The 17,147-nt window shown below is 37.6% G+C and overlaps 1 protein-coding gene across 7 annotated transcripts in view; it reads right to left on the bottom strand.

Moving 5' to 3' along the window:
• il34 (interleukin 34) overlaps window positions 1-17,147 on the bottom strand; it is a 261,834-nt gene that overhangs the window by 53,493 nt on the left and 191,194 nt on the right. For 6 of the 7 annotated variants that reach the window (XM_062036122.1, XM_062036121.1, XM_062036120.1 and 3 more), the window contains one exon: window positions 6,386-6,489. In XM_062036122.1, coding sequence (XP_061892106.1) covers window positions 6,386-6,489 — 104 coding nt within the window. Of the gene's footprint in view, window positions 1-4,386; window positions 4,474-6,385; window positions 6,490-17,147 lie in introns of those variants that run through there. The other variant, XM_062036125.1, reaches the window with a different exon arrangement.

Consider the following 17,147-nt stretch of genomic DNA (forward strand, 5'->3'; position numbering starts at 1 on the left):
GTGTGGCAGTGTTGGTAGAAGTTCAAAAGATCCAAGCACATGCTTTGCTTTTGTAGTACCAAAGTTGCAGACTGCAGTTAAGGAAAGAACAGTTTACAGCCGAATTATTGGCAATTTCAGCAGCATTGTAGTGGGTGGAGGACTCATGGGTAACATTGGGTGGGAGTGTGCTTTGACTCAATTCCAGCTTGAATTTCCATTCAGTATTTCAGGTTGCAAAGCAGGCAAGATATAATCAATCTAGTAGTAATGAGTGAGGGATGAATCAGAATCAGGATCAGAAATACTTGATTAATCCCCAAAGGGGAAATAAAGATTTTCAGCACAATCCCATTCAAAATCAGACAAACATTGCAGGGAGACAGAACAGGATCTATCTCAGTTGCATTCGGGCGGAAGGCCAAGGAAAAGAAAAACTCATAGCCACAGTACACATAAACATGTGTGTAAGAGGGAAACATCAAACATCAAAGAATACAATGCAACCAGCCAGTAGTAGGGCTGTAAATCTTTGGGTGTCCCACGATTCCATTCAATATCGATTCTTGGGGTCACGATTCGATTCAAAATCGTTTTTTTTCCATTTCAACACGATTCTAGATTCAGAAACGATTTTTCCCCGATTCAAAACGATTCTCTATTCATTCAATACATTGGATTTCAGCAGGATCTACCCCAGTCTGCTAACATGCAAGCAGAGTAGTAGATTTTTGTAAAAAGCTTTTAGACTTGTAAAGGACAATGTTTTATCAACTGATTGCAATAATGTACATTTGTTTGAACTATTAAATGAACCAAAAATATGACTTATTTTATCTTTGTGAAAATATTGGACACAGTGTGTTGTCAAGCTTATGAGATGCGATGTGACACTATTAGGGATGATACTCGAAACCGGTTTTCCCGGTTGTTTGATAAGAAAAGAACCGAGTCCTCGGACTCGAATACCTTTTTGAGAACCGGTACCCGTTATCGAGACCACTATAGTAAAGAAAAAGAGTGGAATCCCGTCCCGACCAGAAATGCTCCGTGGGACATCACAAGAAATGACGTCATGTAGCTCAGTCATTAGGCGCAGATAGCGAAAGCAGGAAAACAATGGACGAGAAAAAGCGCTCCAAGGTGTAATAAAGTTCAAAACAAAAGGTATAATCCAACGAATAACTTTACAGAGAGATTTGAGCAGGGTAAAACACATGACGAACACTTTTACGACCAACCGGAAACATAGCAACCAGGCTAGCAACGCACCTCCTTTACGGCAGCTGTCGCAACGTTCTTAAAACAACCGCAGCACATACATATATATACAACACATCTCCCTTTTTGAACTTTTGTTTTTCTTTCCTTGTAAACAAAACAAAATCACACTGTAGATGTGTTGTTTGTCTAATTATAAATAATGCAGACGAGGCGTGTTGGCTGAGTTCTTGACGTTTACTTTCACAGCGTGGCAACATGCAACACTTTTCGGGGCTACCGCGCATGCTCGTAACTCCCGTTGCATGCTGGGTAGTGTAGTTGTTATATTCTCTAGCTCATAACATCTTTCCCCCATAAAGAAATAATGTTAACTCAATAAAGTGTATTTCTTTTTTTAGCTTTAACTTTTCATTTTTTGGCATTGTAACCACATTTGCAAACAACTTTTCTCTTCATAGAATTTTCTTTCAATAAAGAAATAAAGTGCAAAAATGTCAAAGCATCATAACAAACAGTTATGTCAAATAGCAGCAGAAGTGCACTTTTTGGAGAGCTGTATTATTTTCAGTTTTGTGCCCAAGGGACTGATTTTATTTAACACTATATTATTATTTATACACCTATAGTGATCACAGAGACAGCTTGTTTTTGTGTTACTGTATATATTTGTTTTTCTGAAAAACCCCACTTAATATTCTTTAGGTAACAACAGTCAATATTTATTTATTTTATTTAATTTTTTTAGGTGGGTAACAGTCAATATTTATTTATTTATTAGATTTTATTTTTTTATTATATAATAAAAGTGAGCTTTTGTTAAACCAAATATTGTGTTTTTTTCCATATACAACAACCTATCTGGACTCGATAAGAGAATCGATAAGGAATCGGTTTGATAAGAGGATTCGATAATAGGCTCAAACTCGATAATTCCTTATCAAACATCAGCCCTAGACACTATTGTTCTTTTTTTTAAATTTTTATAAATGTCTAATGATAATGTCAATGAGGGATTTTTAATCACTGCTATGTTGAAATTGTAACTAATATTGATACTGTTGTTGACTGTTTTGTTTCACTACTTTTGGTTTGTTGTGTGTCGTGTTTGTGTCTCCTCTCAATTGCTCTGTTTATTGCAGTTCTGAGTGTTGCTGGGTCGGGTTTGGTTTTGGAATTGGATTGCATTGTTATGGTATTGCTGTGTAATGTTTTGTTGGATTGATTAATTTAAAAAAAAAAAAAAATGTTTTTAAACATTTAAAAAAAATAAATAAAAAAAAAAAAAAAAATAGATTTTTTTAAAAATGAGAATCGATTCTGAATGGCACAACGTGAGAATCGATTTTTTTCCCACACCCCTAATATTTAGGTTAACATAATTTGCGATTACATGGAGTATATGTATTGTAGTTCTCCCAAAATAGAAAGAAAGAATACATTTAGTAAGAAAAGTTACATTACTTTATTGATACATATTATTTCCAGGCTTTCGAGGGCCAAAAAAAAAGAAGTGGCGGGCCACATCTGGCCCCCGGGCCTTGAGTTTTATATTAGATTTATTAATAATTCATTTATTGCAATCATGCCCGGTACCTAGGGATGATGTTTGATAAGAAATTATCGAGTTTGAGCCTATTATCGAATCCTCTTATCGAACCGATTCCTTATCGATTCTCTTATCGAGTCCAGATAGGTTGTTGTATATGGAAAAAAACACAATATTTGGTTTAACAAATCACTTCACATTCTCTACTGCTCGCTACTATAGTATTACTATATCTGAGTTATTGTGCAGAAATGTGGGGAAATAACTACAAATGTGCACTACATTCGTTAACCGTGTTACAAAAAAATGTAATTAGACTGATACATAATGTTGGATGTAGAGAACATAGACACTTTTTTTATTGAGTCAAAAATATTAAAGTTCGATGATTTGGTAAAATTGCAAACAGCTAAAATGATGTGGAATTAAATGATGGAATGGATGAAGTAAAGAAGTTAAACATTGTACTGATATGATCCACTTTAAGAGGTTGTTGAAATGAATAGTGCTTACAAAGTACAAAGAAGAAGAATTATGAGAAATACTTTCAACCTTATCGAAAATAAGATATTATTCATCTCAGTATATTAATAATGACTGAATTAATTAATTACATATTACAAAACTGTTGTATATACTATTTCACAGATATTTTTATTATAAAAAGGTCAGTAAATGATGTATATATTTGTATGAAGTGGGAAAGGGGAAGGATTAAATAAGCTTTACGAGGATGTCGTTGTGGCTTGTACAGCCCTTTGAGACACTTGTGATTTAGGGCTATATAAATAAACATTGATTGATTGATTGATACTTCTTCCTACTCCTGTAAAGTGAAATGATATGAAACTGTGATGTATTATGATGTGGTCGGATCATATTTTGTTTAGTTATGTTCTGTTAATTTTGGACTTCCTTAGTTGTTTTGTGCACTTCTGGGGTTTGTTTTAGTCACCATGGTTATTTATGATTTTCACCTGCCTTGTACGCGCACCTGTTGCTCATCAGAGACTCTATTTAAGCCTGCCTTTTCCGCTCACTCGTCGTGGCTTCATTGTTTGCATTTGCAACAGTTACGTTGGCATTCTGCTTTTCCAGCTCATAATTCCTGTGCTAAAGTTACCTTAGCTTCTAGTATTCCTGTGCTAAAGTTACCTTAGCTTCTAGTATTCCTGTGCTAAAGTTACCTTAGCTTCTAGTATTCCTGTGCTAAAGTTACCTTAGCTTCTAGTATTCCTGTGCTAAAGTTACCTTAGCTTCTAGTATTCCTGTGCTAAAGTTACCTTAGCTTCTAGTATTCCTGTGCTAAAGTTACCTTAGCTTCTAGTATTCCTGTGCTAAAGTTACCTTAGCTTCTAGTATTCCTGTGCTAAAGTTACCTTAGCTTCTAGTATTCCTGTGCTAAAGTTACCTTAGCTTCTAGTATTCCTGTGCTAAAGTTACCTTAGCTTCTAGTATTCCTGTGCTAAAGTTACCTTAGCTTCTAGTATTCCTGTGCTAAAGTTACCTTAGCTTCTAGTATTCCTGTGCTATGTAAGTTTTTGCTTTAGCTTCTCGTGCGAACGGCACACTTTCCTTTTGTTTCGTTCCTGTCTGTTGTAATGTGTATGATTTATGAGAAATAAATCATCTCCTACCTGCACGCTTTCGTCCGGTGCCGTCAGTTTTGCGTCCCGGGAACGAACCACAGCACGCTGCATCCCACCGTGACAAATGACTGAACTACGTGACGTCACTTCTTGTGATGTCACACGGGGCATTTCTTGTCGGGACGGGATTCGTTCCAAGTGATTCGAATAAAGAACCAACTCTTTTTCTTTACTATAGTGGCCTCGATAACGGGTACCGGTTCTCAAAAAGGGATTCGAGTCCGAGGACTCGGTTCTTTTCTTATCGAACAACCGGGAAAACCGGTTTCGAGTATCATCCCTACCGGTACCTGTCAAAATTCCCCCCCAACCTTTGTGGAAATATTCTCTTATTGGACCTATCTACAAAACCCAAAACCAGTGAAGATGGCACATTGTGTAAATGGTAAATAAAAACAGAATACAATGATTTGCAAAATCCTTTTCAACTTATATTCAATTGAATAGACTGCAAAGACAAGATATTTAATGTTCGAACTGAGAAACTTTCTTTTTTTTGTGCAAATAATCATTAACTTAGAATTTAATGGAAGCAACAAATTGCAAAAAAGTTGGCACAGGGGCATTTTTACCACTGTGTTACATGGCCTTTCCTTTTAACAACACTCAGTAAATGTTTGGGAACTGAGGAGACACATTTTTGAAGCTTCTCAGGTGGAATTCTTTCCCATTCTTGCTTGATGTACAGCTTAAGTTGTTCAACAGTCCGGGGGTCTCCGTTGTGGTATTTTAGGCTTCATAATGCACCACACATTTTCAATGGGAGACAGGTCTGGACTACAGGCAGGCCAGTCTAGTACCTGCACTCTTTTACTATGAAGCCACGCTGTTGTAACATGTGGCTTGGCATTGTCTTGCTGAAATAAGCAGGGGCGTTGCTTGGATGGCAACATATGTTGCTCCAAAACCTGTATGTACCTTTCAGCATTAATGGTGCCCTAACAGATGTGTAAGTTACCCATGTCTTGGGCACTAATACACCCCCATACCATACCAGATGCTGGCTTTTCAACTTTGCGACTGTAACAGTCCGGATGGTTCTTTTCCACTTTTGTCCGGAGGACACGACGTCCACAGTTTCCAAAACAATTTGAAATGTGGATTCGTCAGACCACAGAACACTTTTCCACTTTGCATCAGTCCATCTTAGATGAGCTCGGGCCCAGCGAAAACAGCGCCATTTCTGGGTGTTGTTGATAAATGGCTTTCACTTTGCATAGTAGAGTTTTAGCTTGCACTTACAGATGTAACGATGAACTGTAGTTACTGACAGTGGTTTTCTGAAGAGTTCCAGAGCCCATGTGGTGATATCATTTACACACTGATGTCGCTTTTTGATGCAGTACCGCCTGAGGGATCGAAGGTCACGGGCATTGCTGCTAACATGCAGGGATTTCTCCAGATTCTCTGAACCTTTTGACGATATTACGGACCGTAGATGGTGAAATCCCTAAATTCCTTGCAATAGCTGGTTGAGAAATGTTGTTCTTTAAACTGTTTGACAATTTGCTCACGCATTTGTTCACAAATGGGGTGACCCTCGCCCCATCCTTGTTTGTGAATGACTGAGCGTTTCATGGAAGCTGCTTTTATACCCAATCATGGCACCCACCTGTTCCCAATTAGTCTGTTCACCTGTGGGATGTTCCAAATAAGTGTTTGATGAGCATTCTTCAACGTTCTCAGTCTTTTATGCCATGTGTGCTAGCTTTTTTGAAACATGTTGCGGGCATCAAATTCCAAATGAGTTAATATTTGCAAAAAATAACAAAGTTTACCAGTTCGAACGTTAAGTATCTTGTCTTTGCAGTCTATTCAATTGAATATAGGTTGAAAAGGATTTGCAAATCATTGTATTCTGTTTTTATTTACCATTTACACAATGTGCCAACGTCACTGGTTTTGGGTTTTTGTAAATGATAGAATACCCCTGCTGCGTACAGTGAACTTTATGTCACATGGTTGCACCATGCCGTTATTGGCTTACCATGTAGCGTCGCCTGTGGCTGAGACTCTCATTGATGGTTCTCAAAGGGGTGCACAAGCTCGGGGGCGTCGGGGCCATCAGAACGGGCATGAGAAGAAACAGGCCTATGAGGATACAATCAATGACAAATCATCAGTAGACAGTCAGACTGACATAAGACTGGAATTATTCAACTTGAACTGCCGTCTGCATTCTGACCCAGCACAATTCCCTGCTTATGTGTGAGGAATTATCCAAGTCAAATCTGGAGGAGATCACTTCGGTTCAAGTATCAGTAAGAGATTTATATAAAACTGTAAAAAAAATCCTATTTTTATGGTTAACTTACTCTAAATTTCTTTTTTTTTTTAAATAGTTTATAAAACTGTATAATTGAAGACATTATCTGTAAATGAACAATCCCCCTGTTATTTTAAGTAATATGCCAGTAATGACAAACTATGTATATTTCTATTTCTTTTACAGAAAAATAATTAATTATACATAGCATTTTCTGTTTTCTTAAATTACTTTCAAATTCATGTAAAATTACAGTAATTATCTTTCATTAAATATGTAGCTTGTTATATAAAAGTCTATGTCCATACTTACAATCTGTAGATTAAAGGTATTTTTCTGCAAAACGGTTTGCATAGTCACTTTATTGTGGTTGATCTTAACAATTCAGAAAAAATCTGTAAAATAATGGTATATTTCTGTGGAACTTCCAGCATTGTCACTTCATTAAAGGTGTTTGATCGTAATAATTTGGAAAAACTCTGTAGAATATTTTAGGTATTTTTCTGCAGAACTGTTTGCATCGTCACTTTATTAAAGGTGGTTGATCTAAATAATTTAGTAAAAATCTGTAAAATTACGATATTTTTCTGCAAAACTGTTTGCATCGTCACTTTATTAAAGGTGGTTGATCTAAATAATTTAGTAAAAATCTGTAAAATTACGATATTTTTCTGCAGAACTGTTTGCATCGTCACTTTATTAAAGGTGGTTGATCTAAATAATTTAGTAAAAATCTATAAAATTACGATATTTTCTGCAAAACTGTTTGCATCGTCACTTTATTAAAGGTGGTTGATCTTAACAATTCAGAAAAAATCGGTAAAATTACGATATTTTTCTGCAAAACTGTTTGCATCGTCACTTTATTAAAGGTGGTTGATCTAAATAATTTAGTAAAAATCTGTAAAATTACGATATTTTTCTGCAAAACTGTTTGCATCGTCACTTTATTAAAGGTGGTTGATCTAAATAATTTAGTAAAAATCTGGAAAATTACGATATTTTTCTGCAAAACTGTTTGCATCGTCACTTTATTAAAGGTGGTTGATCTTAACAATTCAGAAAAAATCGGTAAAATAATGGTATTTTTCTGTGGAACTTCCAGCATTGTCACTTCATTAAAGGTGTTTGATCGTAATCATTTGGAAAAACTCTGTAGAATAAAGGTATTTTTCTGCAGAACTGTTTGCATCGTTACTTTATTAAAGGTGGTTGATCTAAATAATTTAGTAAAAATCTGTAAAATTACGATATTTTTCTGCAAAACTGTTTGCATCGTCACTTTATTAAAGGTGGTTGATCTAAATCATTTAGTAAAAATCTGTAAAATTACGATATTTTTCTGCAAAACTGTTTGCATAGTCACTTTATTATGGTTGATCTTAACAATTCAGAAAAAATCTGTAAAATAATGGTATTTTTCTGTGGAACTTCCAGAATTGTCACTTCATTAAAGGTGTTTGATCGTAATAATTTGGAAAAACTCTGTAGAATAAAGGTATTTTTCTGCAGAACTGTTTGCATCGTCACTTTATTAAAGGTGGTTGATCTAAATAATTTAGTAAAAATCTGTAAAATTACGATAGTTTTCTGCAAAACTGTTTGCATCGTCACTTTATTAAGGGTGGTTGATCTTAACAATTCAGAAAAAATCGGTAAAATAATGGTATTTTTCTGTGGAACTTCCAGCATTGTCACTTCATTAAAGGTGTTTGATCGTAATAATTCAGAAAAAATCGGTAAAATTACGATATTTTTCTGCAAAACTGTTTGCATCGTCACTTTATTAAAGGTGGTTGATCTAAATAATTTAGTAAAAATCTGTAAAATTACGATATTTTTCTGCAAAACTGTTTGCATCGTCACTTTATTAAAGGTGGTTGATCTAAATAATTTAGTAAAAATCTGTAAAATTACGATATTTTTCTGCAAAACTGTTTGCATCGTCCCTTTATTAAAGGTGGTTGATCTTAACAATTCGGAAAAAATCGGTAAAATTACCATATTTTTCTGCAAAACTGTTTGTATCGTCACTTTATTAAAGGTGGTTGATCTAAATAATTTAGTAAAAATCGGTAAAATTACGGTATTTTTCTGCAAAACTGTTTGCATCGTCACTTTATTAAAGGTGGTTGATCTAAATAATTTAGTAAAAATCTGTAAAAGTACGATATTTTTCTGCAAAACTGTTTGCATCGTCACTTTATTAAAGCTGGTTGATCTTAACAATTCAGAAAAAAATCGGTAAAATAATGGTATTTTTCTGTGGAACTTCCAGCATTGTCACTTCATTAAAGGTGTTTGATCGTAATAATTTGGAAAAACTCTGTAGAATAAAGGTATTTTTCTGCAGAACTGTTTGCATCGTCACTTTATTAAAGGTGGTTGATCTAAATAATTTAGTAAAAATCTGTAAAATTACGATATTTTTCTGCAAAACTGTTTGCATCGTCACTTTATTAAAGGTGGTTGATCTAAATCATTTAGTAAAAATCTGTAAAATTACGATATTTTTCTGCAAAACTGTTTGCATCGTCACTTTATTAAAGGTGGTTGATCTAAATAATTTATTAAAAATCTGTAAAATTACGATATTTTTCTGCAAAACTGTTTGCATCGTCACTTTATTAAAGGTGGTTGATCTTAACAATTCAGGAAAAATCTGTAAAATAAGGGTATTTTTCTGTGGAACTTCCAGCATTGTCACTTCATTAAAGGTGTTTGATCTAAATAATTTAGTAAAAATCTGTAAAATTACAATATTTTTCTGCAAAACTGTTTGCATCGTCACTTTATTAAAGGTGGTTGATCTTAACAATTCAGGAAAAATCTGTAAAATAAGGGTATTTTTCTGTGGAACTTCCAGCATTGTCACTTCATTAAAGGTGTTTGATCGTAATAATTTGGAAAAACTCTGTAGAATAAAGGTATTTTTCTGCAGAACTGTTTGCATCGTCACTTTATTAAAGGTGGTTGATCTAAATAATTTAGTAAAAATCTGTAAAATTACGATATTTTTTGGCAAAACGTTCCATGGAAATTTCTGTAAATATAATGTTTTTGATCATTATTTGGTTTACAATGTTTTACTTGAATTTTATGGTTTTCGTTTGGCAGCCGTAGCTGCCAGTAGATGACCGTTTTTTGACAGAATTTTTTTTTACAGTGTAGGCTTAGTCAAGACTACACTGTAAGGGTGGTCTTGTCAGGAGGAAATAAATAATTCATACTAAAAAGAAAAAGATAATTGAAGAGTTGACCTATTATAGCCAGGGGTGCCGAAAAGGGGGGGTAAAGGAGACGGATTCTAGGGGCCCATGATGGAGGGGGGCACAGGGAGGCCCCTAATTATGATGATGAAATTATAATGTTGCCGCTGTGTTGGGGGCCCTGTAAAGATTCTTTTCATGGGGCCCAAAATCCCTAGCGGCGCCCCTGATTATAGCCACAAACATATTTGACATTTACAGTCATGCCCTTCAGTGGGAACAGAGTCACAGGTTTTGGGAGAATTTCATTCAAAGCTCAGGGGCTCGTTACGCCAATTTCAGAAAGATGCTTGATCTGAAAAAAAACCAACTAAGGTAATTCCATTTGAAAGAAGCCTTACTGCACGGCAGATTAGATCAGTGCATCTGACCCAACATCTAAGCATGTACAGTATCTCCTCACTCTGCAAGATGTCTTGTTTTGACTCGCATAAGCAACCAGGCTTCTTACTCGGTCTGTGTCTATTTAGGTAGCCAGGGACTGCAGATGGAAATGAGCTATTTAGCTATAATCTGGTACAGAACATATCTGTCTTTGAGCTTAATGTTTCTGTACATTGTCCCTTCAAATAAAGACTAAACTAAACTAAACTAATTTAACTCAGACATCAGACCACGTACTAGGTCTAATCCAGGGAACACACAGTAAAATCATGAGGGTCATTTTGAGCCGAATGGTCTCCTTTGGACCAAAATTGTCTAATGCAAGAATGTTACGTTTCCCAACTTTCATTGAGCCAATGCACATACAATAAATCATATACCTAACCAAAATGTTGTGGTGAACATAAAGGTTATAACTATGTACCTTCAGCAGAATACTGCACTTCCATATACAAAACCCAAAAGCAGGGAAGTTGGCACGTTGTGTAATTGGTATATAAAAACACAATACAATGATTTGTAAATCCTTTTCAACTTATATTCAATTGAATACACAAAAGAAAGATATTAAATGTTCGAACTGAGAAACTTTTTTTTTTTTTTGCAAGTATTCATTAACTTAGAATTTAATGGCAGCAACACATTGCAAACAAGTTGTCACAGGGCCATTTTTACCACTGTGTTACATGGCCTTTCCTTTTAACAACACTCAGTAAACGTTTGGTAACTGAGGAGACACATTTTTGAAGCTTCTCAGGTGGAATTCTTTCCCATTCTTGCTTGATGTACAGCTTAAGTTGTTCAACAGTCCGGGGGTCTCCGTTGTGCTATTTTAGGCTTCATAATGCGCCACACATTTTCAATGGGAGACAGGTCCGGACTACAGGCAGGCCAGTCTAGTACCCGCACTCTTTTACTACGAAGCCACGCTGTTGTAACACGTGGCTTGGCATGGTCTTACTGAAATAAGCAGGGGCGTCCATTATAACGTTGCTTGGATGGCAACATACGTTGCTCTCAAACCTGTATGTACCTTTCAGCATTAATGGTGCCTTCACAGATGTGTAAGTTACCCATGTCTTGGGCACTAATACACCCCCATACCATCACACATGCTGCCTTTTCAACTTTGCGCCTAAAACAGTCCGGATGGTTCTTTTCCTCTTTGTTCTGAAGGACACAACGTCCACAGTTTCCAAAAACAATTTGAAATGTGGACTCGTCAGACCACAGAACACTTTTCCGCTTTGAATTAGTCCATCTTAGATGAGCTCGGGCTCAGCGTTTGTGGGTGTTGTTGATAAATGGCTTTGACTTTGCATAGTAGGGTTTTAACTTGCACTAGGGCTGGGCGATATGGCCTTTTTTTAATATCTCGATATTTTTAGGCCATATCGCGATACACGATATATATCTCCATATTAGCAGTGCTGCTACGTTTTGTAGCAACGCTTTCGCTCCACACTTGACATATTACGGTTGTCTGTTCGACATCTTCCCGCTTGAAGCCAAACCACCGCCAGACGATGGACCCCCTGCTGTTTTTCTTGGGAATTAATTCTTCCTTCATTTGTTACCAGATTCGCACCTTCTTTCTCTCGTATTACCACTCGCACCACAGCTAACTTTAGCCATGCCGCTACCTCTCTGCTCCGCGGGGGCGTATACGTATGTGACGTATGTAAGAAAGTGCGCTTGTGTAAGTCTCTGTGAGAAGGAGAGACTAGAAAGAGTGAGAAGAGCCTGTAGTGTAATGCCCCGCAGCTAAAAGCATCTGCGTGAGAACGTATACCCGAATATCACGATATAGTCATTTTCTATATCGCACAGAGACAAACCCGCGATATATCGCGTATATCGATATATCGCCCAGCCCTAACTTGCCTCTACCGATGTAGCGACGAACTGTAGTTACTGACAGTGGTTTTCTGAAGTGTTCCGGAGCCCATGTAGTGATATCCTTTACACACTGATGTCGCTTTTTGATGCAGTACCGCCTGAGGGATCGAAACCAATTGAATGTTGGTTTTCAACCTCGCTGCTTATGTGCTTATGTTTTCAGCTGGTGAAAAAAATGTGCCTTGACTCAGGAAAGGTTGAAAAACACTGACGTAGATTACCGTAATAACTGGTACAACACCCAAAAGCACAGATTTGAACCATTGAAATACTTTCTATAGTTCAAGACTTAGTCATTTAAAAACATCACTGAACATCAATAATGGCAGCTACAGATTTGATGTAAAAGGTCTAAAAAAAAAATTATGTAGAACGTTCGGCGGGCCGGATTGAAAATCTTAACGGGCCACACGTGGCTCGCGGGCCGTATTTTGCCCAGGTCTGTTCTAGATCATAAATAATGCCTATCGACGTAAAATTGTATTCTTTATAGTCCTAAAAACTCTTTAAAAGTCTTAAATTTGACATGTTGAAACCTGCTTTGCTGCTTTCCTCAGCAGCACGAGTGGTTAGCACGTTTGTACCTCGTTTCATAGTCCCCTGGATTAAGTAAGTGGCAGAAAAATATACACCACCGTTCAAAAGTTTGGGGTCACATTGAAATGTCCTTATTTTTGAAGGAAAAGCACTGTACTTTTCAATGAAGATAACTTTAAACTAGTCTTAACTTGAAAGAAATACACTCTATACATTGCTAATGTGGTAAATGACTATTCTAGCTGCAAATGTCTGGTTTTTGGTGCAATATCTACATAGGTGTATAGAGGCCCATTTCCAGCAACTATCACTCCAGTGTTCTAATGGTACAATGTGTTTGCTCATTGGCTCAGAAGGCTAATTGATGATTAGAAAACCCTTGTGCAATCATGTTCACACATCTGAAAACAGTTTAGCTCGTTACAGAAGCTACAAAACTGACCTTCCGTCGAGCAGATTGAGTTTCTGGAGCATCACATTTGTGGGGTCAATTAAACGCTCAAAATGGCCAGAAAAAGAGAACTTTCATCCGAAACTCGACAGTCTATTCTTGTTCTTAGAAATGAAGGCTATTCCACAAAATTCTTTGGGTGACCCCAAACTTTTGAACGGTAGTGTATATATTTTTTTTAACTAAAACCTATGAAACACAGGGGTTCATCTACAAACGTGTCTAAATTATGGTGTTGTTTACTTGAGTCATATTGCAGTCTACACGTATCTCTTACCTATTACTTATCTACCACGTATCTGCTCAGCGGCCTTGTGGTTAGAGTGTCCGCCCTGAGATCGGTAGGTTGCCGAGTCACACCAAAGACTATAAAAATGGGACCCATTACCTCCCTGCTTAGCACTCAGCATCAAGGGTTGGAATTGGTGGTTAAATCACCAAATGATTCCCGGGCGCGGCCACCGCTGCTGCTCACTGCTCCCCTCACCTCCCAGGGGGTGAACATGGGGATGGGTCGAATGCAGAGGATAATTTCACCGCAACTAGTGTGTGTGTGTGACCATCATTGGAACTTTAACTTTAACTTTTTGTTTTACGCGTGACTGCCATCATATCGCAGTCTACACGTATCTCTTATGTGTGACTGCCATCTACTGGTCACACTTGTCATTTCACCATGTACCAAATGAAATTGCTTCGAAGTCGGTAAGCACAACCAGAACTATTCCGTACATTAGGCGCACCGAGCTATAAGGCGCACTGTCAAGTTTTGAGAAAATGAAAGGATTTTAAGTGCGCTTTATAGTCCGAAAAATATGGTATACTTAGTGTGCGTATAGTAAACGCTGATGGAAATGTTTGGATGTGTCATGTCTTTTGGATCACGTTTTGTTTTGTTTAGTTATTGGACTCTTTAGTTTATGTTTACGCTCCATTGTTTTTGTTTCCATGACTACTCATTGGTTTCACCTGTCATGCATTTGGACTCGCGCAACTGTTGTAATCATGTCACTATTATTGAAGCTTTCAGTTGCCAGGCATTATCATAACTCCGCTCACTTCATGCCATGCTACTTCTGCTACCATAGTTCATGCTGATCGTTTCACGTCATCGTAAGTGTCTTATCGGTTTCATGTTCATAGTTTTTTCTGAAAGTGTTAGTTTTGTTCATAGCCAAGTTTGTACTTGCGCCCTTGTGCGCGCCTTTTGTTTGCAACCTTTGTTCCTTTTTTATAGTCAAATTAAATCATGTCCCTACCCTCACGCCATGTCCGGTCCAAGTTCTCTTGCATCTCGGGAAAACAAACCTCCCACAGTCCACGTCCTGACAGGATGTTTTTTTTTTTAAAGCGCTTTAAAGGCAGAATACAGCGACCCATAAGCTCCTTTGCATTTATTTACCACCAATAGTTAGAATGCCTAAAAAAAATAAAAACGTGTGTCTTACATAAAGATTGTGAGTGATAGGCAACATTCCAATAAAAGGGTGGGAAAATGAATGAGTGTGGCTTAGACCTTTTAGTTCCCAACTAATTCCTATGATCTGACCCATGCAGTCTCTGTTGGACGGCAGTTCACACTCTAAAATACTCATGTAAAAAAGTTTTCCCCAGAGAGTTAAATAATATGTCTGAGCGAGTCTGACCTTTGAAAGTTACCTGTTATAAATCACGTGCGCTTTCCGTGCACCCAAGCTCCAAGGTTCACTCAGCCAACGTTTTACGTGATATCTGCGGAGCAGCTGTGCATAGATTTAGGGTCTTTATTTGAAGGCAATCAAAAGCAGATTTTCGTCCTTCAGAAGTTTTATACGATACATTTTTCTGTTGATAGGAGTCGTCTATGGTAACGTTGCTTGGATGGCAACATATGATGCTTCAAAACCCGTATGTACCTTTCAGCATTAATGGTGCCTTCACAGATGTGTATGTTACCCATGTCTTGGGCACTAATACACCCCCATACCATCACACATGCTGGCTTTTCAACTTTGCTCCTTTAACAGTCCGGATGGTTCTTTTCCTCTTTGTTCCGGAGGACACGACGTCCACACTTTCCAAAAACAATTTGAAATGTGGACTCGTCAAACCACAGAACACTTTTCCACTTTGCATCAGTCCATCTTAGATGAGCTCGGGCCCAGCGAAGCCGGCGGCGTTTCTGGGTGTTGTTGATAAATGGCTTTCGCTTTGCATAGTACAGTTTTAACTTGCACTTACAGATGTAGCGATGAACTGTAGTTACTGACAGTGGTTTCCTGAAGTGTTCCTGAGCCCATGTGGTGATATCCTTTACACGCTGATGTCGCTTTTTCATGCAGTACCGCCTGAGGGATTAAAGGTCCCCAATATCATCGCTTACTGTTGCAGTGATTTCTCCATATTCTTTGAACCTTTTGGTGATATTACGGACCGTAGATGGTGAAATCCCTAAATTCCTTGCAATAGCTGGTTGAGAAATGTTGTTCTTAAAATGTTGGACAATTTGCTCACGCATTTGTTGACAAAGTGGTGACCCTCGCCCCGTCCTTGTTTGTGAATGACTGAGCATTTCATGGACGCTGCTTTTAGACCCAATCATGGCACCCACCTGTTCCCAATTAGCCTGTTCCCCTGTGGGATGTTCCAAATAAGTGTTTGATGAGCATTCCTCAACTTCCTCAGTCTTTTTTGCCACTTATGCCAGCTTTTTTAAAATATGTTGCAGGCATCAAATTTCCGATGAGCTAATATTTGCAAAAAATAAAAAAGTTTTCCAGTTCGAACGTTAAGTATCTTGTCTTTGCAGTCTATTCAATTGAATATAAGTTGAAAAGGATTTGCAAATCATTGTATTCTGTTTTTATTTACCATTTACACAACTTGACAACTTCACTGGTTTTGGGTTTTGTACAATGGAATTCTGTTTCTATTGTTTCAGTTTTGTAAATTCACCAGAACGTCACCGTGGAGCTATTGAGTCTGTTTAGTTAAGTTGAAGTACCAATGATTGTCACACACACACTAGGTGTGGTGAAATTTGTCCTCTGCATTTGACCCATCCCCTTATTCACCCCCACGGAGGTGAGGGGAGCAGTGAGCAGTTTTTGGTGATTTAAACCCCGATTCCAACCCTTGATGCTGAGTGCCATGCAGAGAGGTAATGGGTCCCATTTTTATAGTCTTTGGTATGACTCGGCCGGGGTTTGAACTCACAACCTACCGATCTCAGGGCGGACACTCTCACCACTAAGCCACTGAGTAGGTAGCTGATTGGGTGCGGCTTAAATTCCGGTGCCCTCTATAGTCAGGAACAGGGCCGGCCCGTGGCATAGGCCGTATAGGCAAATGCTAAGGGCGCCGTCCATCAGGGGGCGCCACGCCAGTGCCACAAATGTTGGAGAAAAAAAAAAAAAAGTTGGTACTATTATTTCTGAATACAAAAAAATAATCCCACGTTAATTAAAATGCAAAGTAAAGCCTATTTTAATAGAAATATTATTTGTTACAACATACCCCCCCCCCCCCCCCCATGACTCTTTTTAGACGTCACCACATCAAAAAATCAACACAGGGTGTCAAAACGGCCAAAACTGTCAGGTGCCCAGGGAAGAAAAAAGAGAAAAGAAGAGGAGGAGAAACGAGAAAAAGACAGAGGTAGCAGGTAGGTAACGTTAGCCTACATGAAATTATTTGTCTGTTACAGAATGTGATAGTAACCTGGCTTTTTAGCATTAAGCTAATGTTACATGATTCGGCAATTGCTAATCAGTAAATAGCTAGTTCTGTTTTAACGTCGGGTTAATATTGTGGAGGGGGCTAAATTGTTATGGAAAATAATAATGTAACGTTAGGTAATTACAGTACTCCCACCTTACATTCCTCAGGGACATTTGTATTAGATCTTTTAAGCAGGTGTTTTTGCCCTGCAGGTAATAGTCACTTTTCCACCCATTTATATATT

Source organism: Entelurus aequoreus, linkage group LG24, assembly GCF_033978785.1.
Source record: "Entelurus aequoreus isolate RoL-2023_Sb linkage group LG24, RoL_Eaeq_v1.1, whole genome shotgun sequence".
Lineage (NCBI taxonomy): Eukaryota > Metazoa > Chordata > Actinopteri > Syngnathiformes > Syngnathidae > Entelurus > Entelurus aequoreus.